This window comes from Meles meles, chromosome 11 (genome assembly GCF_922984935.1).
Source record: "Meles meles chromosome 11, mMelMel3.1 paternal haplotype, whole genome shotgun sequence".
NCBI lineage: Eukaryota > Metazoa > Chordata > Mammalia > Carnivora > Mustelidae > Meles > Meles meles.
Window position 1 is genome coordinate 7,961,844 of NC_060076.1, and position 17,492 is coordinate 7,979,335.

The window sequence follows — 17,492 nt, forward strand, 5'->3', positions numbered from 1 at the left end:
CACAGATACTGATGACCATGTACCTTCCTCATAAGGCTGTTGGGTTTAGGGAGGAAATACATATGAAGAAGCCCTTAGCACGATTTCTAGTTTGAGCCCAGTAACTATTGGAATAAACAAGTTGGGCACCTGGGTGGCTCAGTGGGGGTTAAAGCCTCTGCCTTCAGCTCAGATCACGATTCCAAGGTCCTGGCATTGAGCCCCACATGAGGTTCTCTGCTCAGCAGGGGGCCTGCTTCCCCCTCTCTCTCTCTGCCTGCTTTTCTGCCTACTTGTGACCTCTGTCCGTCAAATAAATAAATAGTCTTTAAAAAAAAAAAAAGCAATAAACAGAAGTCGTGTTCCACGCCTCTCATTAAGAAGATGTGTATGTATGCTTGGTAAGAACATGGGAAGAACAACACAAAGAAAAAAAAGTCTCTTTGTGACAAGCTAGAATTTGTTGTAATCTAAAATTTTCATACTGGGTGCCTGAGTGGCTCAGTCGTTAAACGTCTGCCTTTGGCTCAGGTCGTGACACCAGGGTCCTGGGATCAAGCCCCACAATGTGGGGGGGGGGGGGGTCTGTGCTCAGCAGGAGGCCTGCTTCTCTCTTTCCCTCTGCTGCTCCCCCTGCTTCTGTTCTCTCTCAATGTATCTCTCACTGTCGAATGAATGAATGAATGAATAAATAAATAAATAAAAATGTCACACTTTAGGAGCATAGCTGTCAGGGAGGAAAAATTTTTCCCTCTACCCTCTTAGGTTCTTTACCGGAGGCCTGTGAATTAACCAAACATCTAGCTTAACGAAGCTAGATCAACAGAAGTCAAGGCATACAAGTTTAATTTTTAATTTTACATACACAAGGACACCATGGAGGAGAAACCCTCCAAAAAGCAGTTAGACTCAGGGATTTATATACCCTTTTAACAAAGGGCAACAAATTGTGGAGAAGTGACTAAACAAAAGAAGGATTTGAGGCTTCTAGGAGTGCAAATTGTGATACGATAAGTCCATGGGCAAAACTAATGGTAGATACAAGTTCTGGAGTAAGGCTTATTTATGCAAACTCATCTTGCTGCCTTCTCTGTCTCTGGCGATAAGGGTTGTTGTTCTCCTCTAGGTATGGGAGAAGAGAGGGGAAACCTTTACAAAAGGAAATTTATGACCTGCTTTTAAGCAGATGGGGGCAGGCCAGAGAGTCCTTCCTGTGTGTTTTTCCCCCGCATTGCCTTCAGCTCAAACTAATCTTTATGCCAAAGTAGCATATTTTGGGGTGGCACATTCTGGTCCCCTTCATAGTCCGTGCCAACATGTGAAAACCTCTTAGTCTCAAGCATAGAAATAAATACTGGAACTGACTGAATTTTACCTTGAGGTGACCTAGGAGAGGGGAGCGGGGTCATTTTAAATGATGCAGGCTACATTTTCAATGATCTCTGTTGTCTCCTTCTAATTTTCTGGACCAATTTAGGTCTACTCCATGCTTATCTGTGTGCAGTTTTCCTGCAGGCACGTTCAGACCACATAGCGGAAGAAAAGCAGCTTACTTCGTGCTTTTAAGGTCGAACTATTTTTCTGAAAGGCTTTCGAAAATGTTGACTTCACTAAGCTGCTCTGATTCTGAGATAGTCTACGAAAATGAGACTGTGAAGCCAAGGGTGAGAAAGAGCTTTAAAGAAAGTGAAGAAACAGATCACCCAAACTTACAGAAATGTAGGAGGCAAAATATTTTAATGAGAACATTTATCACTATAGGAGATGACAAGAAAACGAGTCTGCTTCCAAGGCCAAAATGGGACTTATAAAAAATGAGTGTTAGCTGGGCGAATTTAGGGCAGGGCAGCCGAAACTATTTCTTTTTGCTCCGCAAGAGCAACTATTAAAAAGAATAATACTATCGAGTCACTATTTATAGTATGCCCTTATAGTGTTCTGTGCTGTACTTTGAGATGAGGTGAGTGTCAAAAAATGGGTTGCTGGCCCTTGAGGACTATAAAATTTGAAAGAATAGAAAACCCGAATAGTCAGAGGAATACAATTCTTGGCAGGGGCATAACCTCCTTAGGAAACCTGATGGCTTTTAGCTGTTCTTCTCCGGGGGCTGTCGAGCTCCCGTGGTGACCAGGGCACACCATGGGTAGGTTCAGCTCCCGGGAAAGGGCCAGGATGTTCTGGCTGAGTGAGACCATACTCCTCCTGGTTCTCAGATCACACGAAGCAGCGATACAATTTTCAACTCCATGCCCAGCTTAATCGGTGAAAATCCTCTCCTTTTGGTTCAGGCCACCGTCCTCCCTGGGGACCGCCCTGCTCCTGTGCCTTCAAATATCACCTCTGAGCTAATAACCACCCCCCCAAACCCAAGCTCCAATTTGGACCCTTCTCTCCAACAGCAAACTTGGACCAAGGATGGGCTCTGGTTCCACGGACAGCCACGCGGCCCCGGACCACACTCACACCAACTCCTGCGTGTGGCGCAGCCCACTGTCCTCTTTTCCTCGGTCAGTCCCTCCAGGCACAAGGTTCAAGGCGATCACCCGGGTCTGCCCTCGCATCCAGCATCATGAGGGTCACCCGGTGCCATTCCTGCTGCCTGCACAGTGTTGCTTCTCAAAGTTGTGTGTCTGTATCCGTGCACTTGTATTTCGTTCTTTGAAGAGAGAACACACTCCCTTGGTTCGAAACCCACAGAGCCTAGAAAGTTGTACAGGGAAAGCCTCCCTTTCTCTTGCCCCCTCACTTCCCCATTTCCTCTTGTATTTCTCCCAGAGGTGCTGAGCCACTGCCAAGGAAAAGTGCAAGTCCCCTTGTCCCTCTTCCCCACACAAACGGTAGCATGTGGTACACAATTCTACTCCTTGTTTTTGTTATTTTTTCATTTAGTGTATCTTGGAGATCTTTCCAGATCAGTACCCGAAAAGCTCCAGTATTCTTTCCTATGGCCACAAAGTACTCCGCTGAGTGGATGCATCATATTTTGTTTAGCTGACTCCCTTGAGGTAATGGTTTTCAATCTTCTGCTACTGCCAACACTGCCGCAGCGCCCAGGCTCGTCCGCCAGTTTGCACCCGTGGGCGCGTGTGGAATTCCACGGTGTCAACCAGTCCCTCGCAGCTCCTCTCTTCTCTGCTTCCATGTTCTCTGAGTTCGCTCAGACTCTCGTCACTGCAGACAGACGCCTCCTCGCCGGCGCCTCTGCTCTATCACCCGTCAACTTGACGCCCAACAAGTATTTCGTGAGCATTTTCTATGTGCCCGATGCTCCGTTAAAACCGGGAAGAACGAGCGAAGCAAACCAAACCGGACCCTCACTGATCCTTGCCTGTCTCACCGTCGTGGGAACTGTGGGAGCTTATCCATAGGCCAGAACACTCTCTTCTCCGTGTTTGGAATCGGTTAAGACTTAGGGACAGGAGTCAGGCAGATGGAAATCAAAATATCAACTGCCTCCCTATCAGAATCTCCCTAGAAAATGTGGCTGAGCCTGACAGCCAAAGGGGCTTTGTGTCAGTCCCCCATCCCTCCTGGTCAGACCGTGGAAGAGGCCACTCGTGGGCGACTTGCCTGGATGGTTGTCAGGGGATCTGCTGTTTCGGGATTGTCGAGCTCCAACAGGGGAGACCGAGGCAGGCGGGCCTCTATGCCTGTCTCCAGAGGACTCGGGTATGTTCTTCTAGATGGAAACAAGAAGGGAGATAACACCCAAGCTCTGCGGGCAACCACATCCCAAAGGTGAGAGGGGAGAGGAGAGAGGGACAAGTCAGCAGTCCAACCCCTTTCCTCCATGCAAGCGGAACAGGAGTTTCTCTAGGGAAACAAGAGGACAGGGGAACAGAATTTCCCCCAGCTGGAGACCAAAAACCTGACTTTCTAGCCCTGTGTTTTAAGTTTCAGTGACCCTTCATTCAGGAACAAACCAGGTCTTTCAAGGATTCTGGAAGCTGTTTTAAAAGTGTCCAAGTATAAAACCGCCTGATATTTGTATGATCCCTTGAAGACAAACTCTTCCAAATACCTGCCAACTTTCCTCAAAAGATCAAAAAGTAAACCACTGCCAATTCAGCCTTGTGAGGGAAATGAAGTCTGAATTACCCGTTGTAAGAAGTCCAACTTTTTGCTAGCATATTGTCACGAATCAAAGTAAAAGAGAATTAGCAGATAATTCAGAGGGGATTAAAAACTTTTCAGACTTTCTTCCTTCCCTTTCCACCTGACGTCCATTTAAGGCAGAATGACCCTGAAAACCATCTCTCTAAGAGTGTTTCTGAGTTTTCCCCTAATGTACTGAACACATCTCAGAAGAAATGTTACCACATTCCTGGTTGGTAATGGTCCCGAAACAAAGTTATGAGTCGGGAGAAGTGAGGACTGCGGAGTCTCGAGCTCAGGCTCCCGCGCGCCCCTCCCAAGGGAAATGGCCTTATTGTCACAGGTGCTCCACACCTGTCTGATCAGCACTTTTGGTTGTCGGACTGCAGCTCCCTCTGCAGAGCTCTGGTTGCACCAGACACCATGAGCCAGCCGTCTGCATCCCACCACAAGGGATTCCAAACAAAGAGGTTCCATGAGCCCCATTTTTGAAAAAACTTCCTAAGTTATTTTTGTGATCAGTTACAGAACACTCCACATCTTGAAATCCCTCCAAGGGCTTCCATGACCCATCTGAATCCTGTTCTCCTACCTCCCGCCACCTTTTCTTCTCCAAAGCTGCTCTGCTCACCAGGGCAAACAAGAACCAGCTCTCTTGCCCCTTGTAACATACTCGCCCACAAAACCAGGTGTGGACACGTGGCCCAGACATCCCCCATGTTTCTTCTAATGAATGGGAAAGATTTTTCCTCGCCAGTTTCATGCTCCCTGAGATGTCCCTTGTTACATGGTGACAACTCATGGACAGAAGGAGACAAGGAGGCCAGCAGAGAAGCAGGGCTAAGGATTCGGAGGACGTGGGAGTGAGAGAGAAATGGACCAGCCGAGCAGCCCTTGCGTCCTCGGATCCAGCCATCCCTGAAGCCAGATCCTTCCCTTTCCTTAGTTTGGTTATGTGAACCCAGGCAGTCTCCCTTTTTTGGCCTAAACTACTTTGAGTTGGATTTATTTAACTTACAACCAAGAAGACGCAGCCTGGTCCATCTCTTATCTGGCTCCCAGCCTCGTTGCTGTATGCAGCTGTGAAATTAACTTTGCCAAAGCAGGGCTCAAACCAACACTTGGGTGTCTCAGACAACACTCAGAGGGTCCTCGGGGCCCAGGGATCAAGTACAACATCTTTTACAACACGCCCCTCAATGTGGCTTCCAGACTTCCTACTACTGACCCACACGAGAGGCAAACCAAAATCAAGGAAGGGAGGTGCTCCTTTTTCAAGGTCCACTTCATGTTACTGTCTCTGAAAAGACTTTCCTAAGCAACTTTTGCCCCCAGAGATGTAACTGTACCCTTTTTTAGTACTGATGGCATTTATCTAATGATCTTTGTCTTATTCTAGCTTGGATCTTGCACTGTCTGATCTCAGGGCCCTCTCATTAATGGGCAAGACCAACCACTCAGTTGCCCACATCAAAACTCAGAGGGTCACTTGCTCACCCCACTGCCCACACATGTTCCACTCTAATCTTCCTCGCTAATATTTCTTGAATCAATCCCCATGGTTCCTGCCACTCATTAGAACGCTTGTATCTCTTCGCTGGCCGCTCTAATACGGTCCCCCGCCACCAGCCTTATCCTGCTGCAACTTAGCTGCCCGCTGACACCAGTTATTTTTCCAATTAGCAAATCTGATCATGCTATGGCCCAGCCTACAGACTCAAAAGCGAACTTCTTAGCGGGTGGTTAAGGCCTCCCACTCCCCAGTGGTTAAGTAGGCTTCTGTCTACCTTCCCAGGCTCACCACCCACCCTTCCTCAAGAAGCACTGGCCAAAGGAGACTGCTCACAGTTCTCTAAACAGAGTGCTTTGATGCTGCTGGCCTTTGCACATACGGTCACCTCTGTCTGGGAAGTCCTCTCCCACCGCTGCCTGGTAAAGCTCTATTCCTTAGGTATTCCCTCCACTGGGAAATCTCCTTGCACTGCCCTAGGGAATAGCACTTTCCTCAGCCCCTTTCATCCGGAAGGAGAGGCTTTCTCGGCATCCCCAGTGCCTAGCACACGGTTCAGCAGAGCACACAGATGCTCAGTGAATTGTCTGATATCAGAATCTGTCCAGATTGGTGTCCCGCAAGATACTGTTGTTATATTTTTCAGTTGAACACGTATGCGTATATATACCAAGACGCCTTGTGGACGCCTACATTGCATAAACACTTTGCTCGTGATTGCATGGCTGAGCACCCTGAGGTTAGCAGATCTGCACCGGAGCTAGACAAATCTAGGTTCAAAATCCCTGCTCTGTCACTTACAGGCTCTGTCTTGGACGTGTCTCAACCCTTCTGGACTTCACTTCCCTTATCTGTAAAATGGAGCTAACAGTAGCGACCTCATCGGGTTTTTCATGAAGACCAAATGAGAAAACGCATTTAGAATTTTTGCACACGTGCCTGGTACACGGGAGATCAATAAATATTGCTGAATGAACAAGTTAATGAATGAATGAGCGGCCCACAGAACGGCAGCGGTTCTTGCAGACACATCTTTCTAGCCCATTTTCCAGAGGGAATCCAACATCAGACTCCTGGTAAAATCAGTTTCAAGTCCGGCCCCTGCGTCTGACTGGGAATCTGGACTCGGTTCACTAACCCCTTCTCCCTGCAGCCTAGCCAGCCGGGCGGCCGCCAATCACCACAGCCTGGGCCCACCCTTAACCAGAAAACTTACCAATAGGGCCCTCCAGATGCCAATTTGGTTGCTTCCCCTGCATCTCATAGGCTCTCCCGCAGCCCTGCCCACACCCTTTGACTGGGCCATGAGCGCAGAGCACTGTGGGACTTGTAGTCTAGAAAAAAGAGGCGGCACCAGAAGTGCCGCACGTGGACAGCGAAGGGTCGTCCTTGCACCCTCGGTGGATGGCGCCCCTGTCTCACTTCTTGGCCAGCGACAGGATCATTCTGCCCAGATAACTCAGTATTTACTGAACTTTTAGGTTTCGGTTTCAGATTAAATTTCCTATTCTCATTAAAGGGCCATTTATGGAAGGTGTGGTGGTCACTCCGAAAAGCAAGAGACTAAGCATCTTCTGCCCCCAGAGATGTAACTGTACCCTTTTTTAGTACTGATGGCATTTATCTAATGATCTTTGTCTTATTCTAGCTTGGATTTTGCACTGTCTCGAAGAATCCACGACGGAACTGGCAATCATGAATTTTTCGAAACGATGTGAACCTTGTACTTTTTAAACTGCCTCATCTCTTCATAGCATAAAGGCTATCAAAGGCTCCCACTGCCTGAGTTGGAAAGTTCAGACCCCCTTGGGGAGGCATACAAGCTGCTTCTAACTTCTGTATTTATTTACCTACGGTCGCCTTCGCGAAAGTAGCGTTTCTCAGTTTTGCAGCATGTGAGACTCACCTGGGGAGCTTTATAAAGGCCTGGTATTGGGGCACCTGGGTGGCTCAGTGGGTTAAAGCCTCTGCCTTCAGCTCAGGTCATGATCCCAGGGTCCTGGGATCGAGCCCCGCATCGGCCTCTCTGCTTGGCTGGGAGCCTGCTTCCTCCTCTCTCTCTCTCTCTGCCTGCCGCTCTGCCTACTTGTAATCTCTATCTGTCAAATAAATAAATCTTAAAAAAAAAAAAATTGTTAAGTGATTTAAAAAAAATAAATAAATAAAGGCCTGGTATTTGTGTCTCACCCCAGAACCTGGAATCTTGGAGGAATGACGCAGCTCCTTTGTTCTTAAAGCTCCCAGGGTTGATTCTCACGTGCAATCAGCGTTGAGAACCACAGGTTTAACACCTGCCAACGCTGCTAAAACATACTTTTTATGGATCTTAGCCTTAGCTCTGTAGTTCCCTGTTTCAAGCGGTCTCTTCCCCTGCTCCTGTCCTGGCTACAGCTTATCCTACCAGGTTGATCTCCGCGGTTACCCCGGTGTAGCCCGGTGTTCCCCCGGTGTAGCCCGGTGTTCCCGCGCTCCGGCACAGAACTTACTCCGGAAGCACTTTATACTGGGTTCTTTTCAAGCAGGACTGGAGTTATTTGGTGACCTGTCTGTCTCCCTGGATAGGCCGTAAGTTCCGGGAAGGCAAAAGAGTCCTTTCACCACCTCCAGAGCCACTGAATTGGAATGGGGTGGGGGGGGGGCTGTCAGGTGATCCTGATCCCTGCCCCCAGCTATGAACTAGTTTCACAGACGCACTGGGTACAGCAAGTATCGATAAATATTTGTCACATTGAATCGATGAGGCATCTCATTTGTTCATAAGTCAATCATATTGTTGCACCTCCTTGCTTCCCTGGGGGAACTAAGCTCCCTATTTCGTACTGTCTTCATTCATTTATTCATTCATCCAGCAGATATTTTTGTGCATCATAACAAAGGCCCAAGGAGTCAGGGAGTAAACAGGAAAGGCGGTTACCACCCTCCGGGACTTGGGTCCCTATTATTTATACCGTCCTTATTATTATCACTTCCTCTAAATAATACTGGATTTTTTTTCCCCTTGTAGATAGGATTTGTTCTTCGAGGGTAAGGACACTGCCTTATTCTCTTATATCCCCAAGATGCTGCTGGCACACAGAAGGCATTCTCTAAATGTTTATTGAATCAAGGCAACACATTTCATTGCACTTGTCACGATTTGTTAGTATGCATTTGCGTGATTCTTTGATGAAGGGCTATCTGTCCCATAAGCTGCAAATGCCCCGAAGACAGGAACTGAATCTATTCTGCTCACCATGCCTGACACAGGGCCTGGGCACAGTGGATGCTCCGTGACCACTGCCAAGCAAATAAAGAAATACACGAGGAAGGCATCATGGAGGACAGAAAGGAAATCTCTGAACCAAACATCCACTGCCCTCTCCCCCTCCCCATTCTCCCCAAAAAGGTAAAAAGTATTTTCTTCCTGACCACGAAGGGATTGCAGGATAGAGTGAACATGGGCCCCCAAAGATGATGTTTCTTCTACTTACTTACAGGTTGACCTGGGACTCTACTTCAGGGTCTTCTGTTGGCCATGACTGCAGAGGCTGGATGCCGAAGGACAGAGACGACTTGGCTTTCCACAGAAGGGTCTGCGCCATCTGACTCCGACAGGACCCCTTGCTCAGCGGCTCCATCGGTGGGCCTGGAGGCTGAGGCGCCGAGCTGCAGCAGAAGGAGGTGAGAGAGGCACTGAGAGCAGAGAAGACGGGTGGGCCGGCCAGTCACGGGCCTACGCTGGCACCCCTACCTCGAGGCCGGCCCCATGAGGAAGTTGGGAGGGGCAAAGCCAAGGCCCTTCCAAGACCCGGGTGCCCCCTCCCCGCCACCCCCGAGACTGCGCAGAGCCATACCCGCCCATGCTGTGGGGAAGGAAGGCGTGTGCCCCTGGGCCCTATGCCATCCTGTCCCCTCCCTCAGTACTGAGCCATGTCATCCACAAAGTCAAGTGAGTGGGGTCCAAGGTAAAAGGAGGACCAGTGAGCACTCAAGCCATCACAGACTCATTCAGGACGGCAACACTCATTCGGTAAGAGACTGTTCTGATGGGAGTGCTTTTGGCGATGAGCTAGGGGGGGACCTCCATCACTGCGGGAGTCCAAGGGTGCGTGGATTTCTCTCCTTATTTCCAATTAAAATGTGCAGGAAAAGCCGTCAGAAGGGCCTACACTGGCAACGACACTGTAGACAGAAAGGACCAAACCGACCCTTCGAGACCGATGGCACATACAGTAGGCGAGCAGCAAAGGCCTGGGGGATAAGTAAATGAGCTGCCTGTGAGAATAAACTGAGAAACGTGCTCCTGCAACCTGCCTGCTCCTTTCCCTGAGGACACAGTGAGAAAGGCGGCAGAGGTGGTCCTGGGATGAAGGGGCTGCTTCGTTAGGGAAACGCAGGCGTCTCAGCTCTGGACTGGAATTCTTTTCTGAGCCAATAAGCAGCCCCCGCCCCCTTCTTCCCTCACCCCCGCCTTCAGTGCCAGACAAATGAACAAACTAAATCCAGTTCCTTGGAAATGCAAACACAGAAATCAAAAGCCATCTTCGGAGGCACTTTGGTCAAAAGGGACTCCTTAGAATGCCTTCGTAAGGACCAGCTCAAGCGGTGTGATCCCCGAGGAGGAGGCACCTGCCAAGGGAACCACCATCCCGCCGCGGAGCTGGGTGCCAAGGGAAGGGAGTCTCCGCCCACTCCCCAGCTGCTACCGACCTCCCAGCTAGGCTGCGGGCATGTTCCAAATGAAAAAAAGTTCTCTGTTGCCAGGCCCGTCTGCCGTTCCTCTTTGAGCCTGACCCAACTTCCCCCGGGGCCTGCTGTGGGCCCGGGGAGCCCCGTGCTGCATACCTGAGCCAGATTTCCAGATCATCTCACCCTGGGATGGCTTGAGGCTACTGATCTCGGCAGCAACTGGACAGACAACAGAGGCTCAAGCTTTCCACACCTGACCGACGGCAAGAAGCCAGGTTCCTGGGGTGTTATCAGTTGTTCTCTACTTCGTGGGACACCCCATCTGCCCCATCCCCCAAGTGATCTGAAATCCAGGCTCCCTAGAGTTTGCGGCTACCCTGGCAATCAACAAACCAACCACAAAGCAGGGCTTCTGGGTGAGAGATAACTTTTTGTTTCCTTTTAACCTTCTAGATTTTTAAAAAATTACTACTACGCCTAACAACAATAATAATAATAATACATGCAAAAAAATTATTAAGAAAGTGTTCCTAAAAAAAAGCCATAAGGGAGTGGAGGAAGCAGGGCGGGGATGTATGGTTTCTTTGCAGGCAGAGTCCTCTGTGGGGACAGCTCCGGTTTGGGTGAGCTGGGCTGTCCTGAGTAGCCACCTAAGACAATAAGCAATGGATACGTGGGCAGAGAGAGGTGTGGAAACGTGAAAATACGCGCTGATTTCCAAGACTTAATACATGTGAAAAAAGATTTAGAACATCTCATTCAGAATTTCTTTATCGATTACATGTTGAAGATAAAAGTCTAAGAATACTAGGATTAATTTTAACGTGGCTACTAGGAAATGAAAAATCACCTACGTAGCTCGCTTTACATTTTGGACAGTGTCCCTCCAGGCACACAGCCCGAGATAAGGCGCGGAGTGCCACAGTGGGGTCGGGGGGCAAACCCCCAAGTACGCATATACGCGGAGCAACTGCAGGGGAGTGAGGGCTGGCGTGGGTGCCTGATCCAAAGCGCAGGGAAGAGGGGGAGAGAAGCAGCCAGAAATGGTGAGAGCACCTGGGGCGATCTGATGCATCCCTACCTCCGCTCCCTTCCCACCTCCCGTTAACATAGCAGTGCACTCCCTAGCGCTCCGTTCTCTACCTATCTGCGGTGCTCTGCGTGACCTATGTCTGGAGACGGCGCGACGTTCTGTGACCTGCTTTCCTACCTAAACATAGTCTTAGACATCTCTGTACATCAGTCACTAGAAGTACATCTTTTTCTTTTTTTTTTTTAAGTTTTATTTAAGTAATCTCTACACCCCACCTGGGGCTTAACTCACAACCCCAAGATCGAGTCACGTGCTCTTCCGACTGAGCCCGCTGCGTGCCCCTACAGGTACAACTCTAGAACGAGAGAACCTTGTGTATTGCTTACATTCCACCTTTTCTCTTAATTTGATCTTTAAATACTTAGATTATTTCATTGTCTTAGCATGGGATTCTCCAGCCCTTGAATCTTTAAAAGTCTGTTTAAACAGGGGCACCTGGGTGGTTCAGTGGGTTAGACCACTGCCTTTGGCTCAGGTCATGAACCTGGGATCCTGAGATCGAGTCCTGCATCGGGCTCCTTGCTCGGCGGAGAGCCTGCTTCTCCACCCCTCCGCCCCCACTCCTGCCTGCCTCTGCCTACTTGTGATCTCTCTCTCTGTCAAATAAATAAATAAAATCTTTAAAAAAAAAAAGTCTGTTTAAACATACCTATCTTTTGCCATAACTTTACTTGTGGAGTTTCATTCTTTTCCATCCTTTCAGCTAATTCTTGAACTTCGTTTTCTAACTCTTGATTCCGTCCCATCACTGTGAGTTTTAATCTTTTTATTCACTTGTTAGGTTTTCTTAGTCTTACCTTCCCAGTTTTCAAAAACGTATGTGCCTCTTCATCTCCTGACATTTTAGCTTTGCGGTCTCACTGTGGGATATATCTAGCAGCTGAGAAACTTCTTGGAAGGATGGCAGAGCACGTGTTCATTGGCAAAACTCCTTGGAACCCGTGGAGATGAGCAAAAATGGCTCAATATATAGAAGAAACTTGCTGAAAGAAGAGAAAGGCTCAACTCCACGCTCTGAGGTCTGCTGTGTACAATCCTTATGGGACAAAATGAAAGCGACCACCGAGTCCCAGGCACCCGGCATCCGGCGAGGGACATGGGCAAGAATGCTGGAAAGGCCTGACAATACCTGATTTGGAGGAATGAGGGCTGCAAGCAGAAGCAAGATTGGGAAGAAGCTGTTTCTTCTTTCTCTCTCTTTTTTATTTCCACTGCCCCAGTGTGCTAATAAGAAAGTGAAGGCGAGAGGAAAAAGTGAACCCTGGGAATTATTTGACCCTCTTGAAAGATAATAGCCAAAGGGACATTTGAGTCCACCAGAAGAAGGTGCTCGGGAAATCACTCTGACCCAGGCTGTTTTTGGAGGGGCCTGTTTGCTCTGAAGTGGAGGGTGGGGGGGGTGTGGAAAATTCGATGTGAGTCCTGCCATGGGCCCGCAAGCCCCACAGGCACAGGAGCCTGGCAGATGGGAGGGAAAACCTGAGGAGAGAGGAAGAACAGATGGCACATTCCCACTTGCCTCTGGACCCTTCCCGCTTCCCGAGGAGCATCCGGGCGGGCCTCTAGCTCCAGCTCCGAAAGAGAAGCTTCCCCATTGCTCAGATGACTAGGGATGGGGGGGGGTGGGGGTCAAAGTGAATCTGCCCATGTCGTTAAGGGGGAAACCCACACCTAGACAGAACTGCTTCAGTTCCAGAAGGAACATGCGGGAATAAACTAGCACGGGACCTATGAAAAAAGGTTTGCAAACAGCAGATGTACAGACCAGAAGATTTTTGACACGTATCAGAAAGGAAAGGCTACAAGGTCACAGGTCTGGCTCCTTCCACTTCCAAGTGGCCAATAGGCCCCTTGGTACAAGCGCCTTCTCCTACAGAGCTTTTGCTGAAATCCCCTGAGGAACCCAGACGCCTTCTGGGAGCCACACCCACTCCCCTGCATTCTTGACCTCGTGCGTTGGTCTGCGCTCTGACTGTTGGCTGAAAGCAACCTTAAACCAAGTGCAAATCATCATTCTTGCCTTTCTTCAAACCAGCTCCGCCGCCACGGGAGCAGAGCTCGGGGCACCAGAAGGCAGATTCGCTCTGTCCCCAAATGTTATGCATTCGTTTGCCGGTACCTTGTCTCCTCCCTCCACTAGAATGTTCGCTCCAGGAGAGCAGGAACCCCACTCGTCCTGTTCACGGTGTATACCCAGAGCATGGCACGCAGAAGTGCTCGATGGCTGCCGAATGAGTGACTGTGTGAGCGCCAAACCAGGAGGGAAACAGTCATTTGGAAAAGGGAGACGATGTCAGGCTGTTTTGGCGGCTCTTGAATGAGGTCACTGGTGGCTTGAGTCAGACGGCTGTGGGACCTGCTCTATTTCTTTGCCTGCCACTGACAGGCAGCTACTTTGTGAGGACTGTGACAAGTGCATGGAGCAAAGACAGTCCATTTGCAAAACATCAATCCAGGCTGAGCCAAGGCCCTGACACGGGAAAATACTTACCGGCTAGCAGGCCTTCTAAAAACACTTTTCTCCCGCGTCATCAAATGTATGTATGTCCTAACTCCTGTCTGTGCTCACTATAGACTCACTGATACGTACAGTGCGCTTCAAGCACTGAGCTGTGGCCTGATTTCTCGTTTTTACCTCCGTACGGGAACCTTCACCAGCGTGCTACTGATCTTTGATCAGTATGTCTAATTTATTTTTCCCCTGATTGGGGAAAGATGCTGTCTGCGGCAGACATTGCGGAAGGCCTTTTCGGCCCCATTCCAGGGCACAAAAGTTAGAAAGCGAGAATGTCAAGGCTCTACCCTTCTTTGCAGCGTAGAGTTCTGGAGATGAATTAAGACTCTGCACATCGGATGTGCCCACGAGAGCCTCTCACTCAGAATGAAGCCTGGCGGATTCACAAAGAGGATGCAGGGTGCCGTCTTGCTTCTATAGGTCGTGATGGAGCTGTGGTGGTTCCGAAGTCAGTGACTGCTTGATTCCATGGCTTTCCGAAGCCAAAGTGGCAGCTTTGGGATCAAGGCAGGGTTGGCAGCGTGGCTCTGCGGTCAACTCAGGGGCTGGCAGCTTCTTGACCCTCAGCTTCTGGTAGAAATGGAAGCCTTCTCGGCCATGGCAGACCATGGTGGTTTCTGGGGCTTAGGAGCCATTCCTTGGGGGCTCAGACTAGAGTCTGCTTATAAGCACTTAATTCCCTAAGTCACTATTAAATTTCATTCTGCTTATACTAGGTAGAGTGGTTCTGTGGTGAGCAACCGATTCCTGACCCGTAGTCTTAGAGCGATCTTTGCCAGACTGGATTTTGAGCTTAACAGCTCATGGGACCCTGTGCGGAGCACACAGTAGGGCGGGATTTTGTGCCGGTGGGTGTGCAATGGTGGGCACATCCTCCAGGGGCAAGAACCAGAAACTATGTACTTTTCTGGAATATGTGGAAATTTTGCCTTTGGAATACAAAAGCGAGCATGCTTGCAGCACTAAGCGTTTCTGCTCAAACAGCAAAGACGTGCCAAAGGACAACCCAAAGAACGGCACGCTAATTGGGGATGCTTCTCGGGTCACTGCAGGAGTGGGGACCATTATGCTCTTGCCGGCACTGCCCAGCTTAACGCAGCTTTGCACGTTTTCAAGTGTGCCGCCAAAAGCTCTTGTCTCCAAAAGTGTGCGTGAAACACAAAAGAGTGGAGAAGTACTGGTCTAACCTAGAGAGGCTTTCACATCTCCGGTAATAGAAACGTTACTGCGTCTCGAAGGAAGCCATGCTGGCACGCGCTGCACTGACTGCCGGAATGTACTTTCATGTGCTGAGCCCAATCTGTCTGATTATCCTTCATGCCCACTGTGATTTCAGGTCGAGCCCAGGGCCATACGCAGAGTGGAGTGGGCCGGATTCCTTTTTCATCTGACGTGCTTTCAAATGTGGGCAGGCAGCTATTATATCCTCTCTGATTTTTCTCTTTTTCAAGTAATACCTCTCCTTCCCCTGCTGAAATCTTTCCTCTTTGCTCGATCATTCCCATTGGATACAAACATCTTTATGAAACAAAAGCGGAAAACCCAATAAAATAAAACCAACAATTTTTCGACGTACAGCCCCTCTGCTCCTAAGAAGAGCTGACTAGACTGTTTCCAGTCCCCTTCCTTTATCTCCTGAAGCCCGGCCAGTGAGACTTTCCTCCTCACTGTTCCAAAGAAACAGCTCTTGTCAAACGGCCACCGAGGACCCCATGATGCTAAACTCAATGGTCAAGTCTAAGTTCTTCCTGTTTGGCCTATCAGTAGAATTTGACACAGAAAACCAGGCCCTCACTGTTTTTTGCTTTTTTTTTTTAAACTGTTAATTTATCTTGATTTCCCCAAAATAAAAAAATTTTTTAATTACATCATGTATCCATGACACAATGTTTTCACATTTAAGTCTCAAAGTCTAGATCTTTTTTTATTATTTATTTTTTTTTTTTTTAAAGATTCTATTTATTTATTTGACAGACAGAGATCCCAAGTAGGCAGAGAGGCAGGCTGAGAGGGAGAGGGAAGCAGGCTCCCTAGAGAGCACGATGCAGCCGATGCGGCTCGATCAGGGCTCGATCCCAGGACCCTGGGGTCATGACCTGAGCCAAAGGCAGAGGCTTTAACCTACTGAGCCACCCAGGCACCCCTCAAAGTCTAAATCTTACTTGGGGTTTATGTGAACAGTTAATAAAAGTCCATCAAATCATAGTCGTCCTTCCTAATAAACCTAAGTGATTTCATTTTCCTAAAGTCTCCTGGTATCTTTTTCTTCCCCGCATTTTTTTCCTTTCCCTATTTCACTATGATTCACAGTCACACTACGGGACAGACAAAAACTCTGATACGCTCCTTCAAAAACTTCCTGCCTGAACTCTGTCTCTGCACTGCCCGCTGCGGGAGCCACAGGCCACACGTGGCTACTGAGGACTTAACGTTCGGCCAGTCTGAACGGAGGTGCTGCAAGTGTAAAATATGCATCAGCCGGAATTCAAAGAACGTACCGAAAGAAGAAGTAAATTATCTTCCTTATTTTTATACTGATTACATGTTAAAACGGTCACATTTTAGATATATTGAGTTAAACAAAATAAACTAACCAGTTTCTTTTTACTTTCTGAGTTACGGCTCATAGAGGGGGTGCCTGGCTGGCTCAGTCCGTAGAACATGCGACTCTGGATCTCCAGGTCATGAGTTCAAGCCCCACATTGGGCGTGGAGCTCACTTAAAAAAAAAAAAAAGATACAGCTACTAGAAAAATTTCAAATTCTATTTGTAATTCTACACACTTGTTATCACCAGAAGCCACCTGGTCCTTTTCATTTAACACATATGAGCATCCTAAATACCTTTTCAAGTCAGAGAACAGAGATTGCTATCTATCTTTTTAATCTTTTTGGTATCAAATTACTAGTAGTGTATTGATATGCTCCCAATGGACTTTTTTTTTTTTTTTACTTCTACAAGCAATCCTACAGGAGTAGTCTTTTTTTTTTTTCCCATTTTATTTATTTTTTCAGCGTAACAGTATTCATTGTTTTTGCACAACACCCAGTGCTCCATGCAAAACGTGCCCTCCCCATTACCCACCACCTGTTCCCCCAACCTCCCACCCCTGACCCTTCAAAACCCTCAGGTTGTTTTTCAGAGTCCATAGTCTCTTATGGTTCGCTACAGGAGTAGTCTTTAACCAAAACCTCCTTGGGCAGCGGCACCTCCTTGCTGGCTCCCATTCGCTTCCTGCCCTCTAAGACCCTGGTTCTAGAGACAAGCAGATGCGTGGCTCCTATCGTCCCACACCCCTACGCTTGCATGTGCCGCTTTAGAATTTTTTCCCCCCACAGGAAAACCAGCAGTGAGTCTCACTGTCCAGGCCAAATTTCTTATCATTTTCTAACAGCGTTGTTTGTTGGCCTCCATCTCTGTTCAGATCTTCAGCTCTGGAAACCAGACAACCCAACATAATTTCTCATATTAACCTCCTAAAGCAAACTGAATTTGACTATTGTCTTCCTCTGAGAAGGGAAGCTGGTTTGTATTAACTTAAACTCTTGGTGAATAATAAAAGTTGTTTTTTCCCTTCTCTTAGGAGAACAGACATAATATGAAAATTAATTTTCTTCTGTTGGCCCTAAGAG

At 48.3% G+C, this 17,492-nt stretch overlaps 1 protein-coding gene across 4 annotated transcripts in view; it reads right to left on the reverse strand.

Moving 5' to 3' along the window:
* GARNL3 (GTPase activating Rap/RanGAP domain like 3) overlaps positions 1–17,492 on the reverse strand; it is a 146,637-nt gene that overhangs the window by 121,549 nt on the left and 7,596 nt on the right. For all 4 annotated transcript variants that reach the window (XM_046022178.1, XM_046022175.1, XM_046022174.1 and 1 more), the window contains exon 2: positions 9,059–9,229. In XM_046022178.1, the coding sequence (XP_045878134.1) occupies positions 9,059–9,201 (143 nt within the window). In that variant the 5' untranslated portion in view covers positions 9,202–9,229. The remainder of the gene's footprint in view (positions 1–9,058; positions 9,230–17,492) is intronic.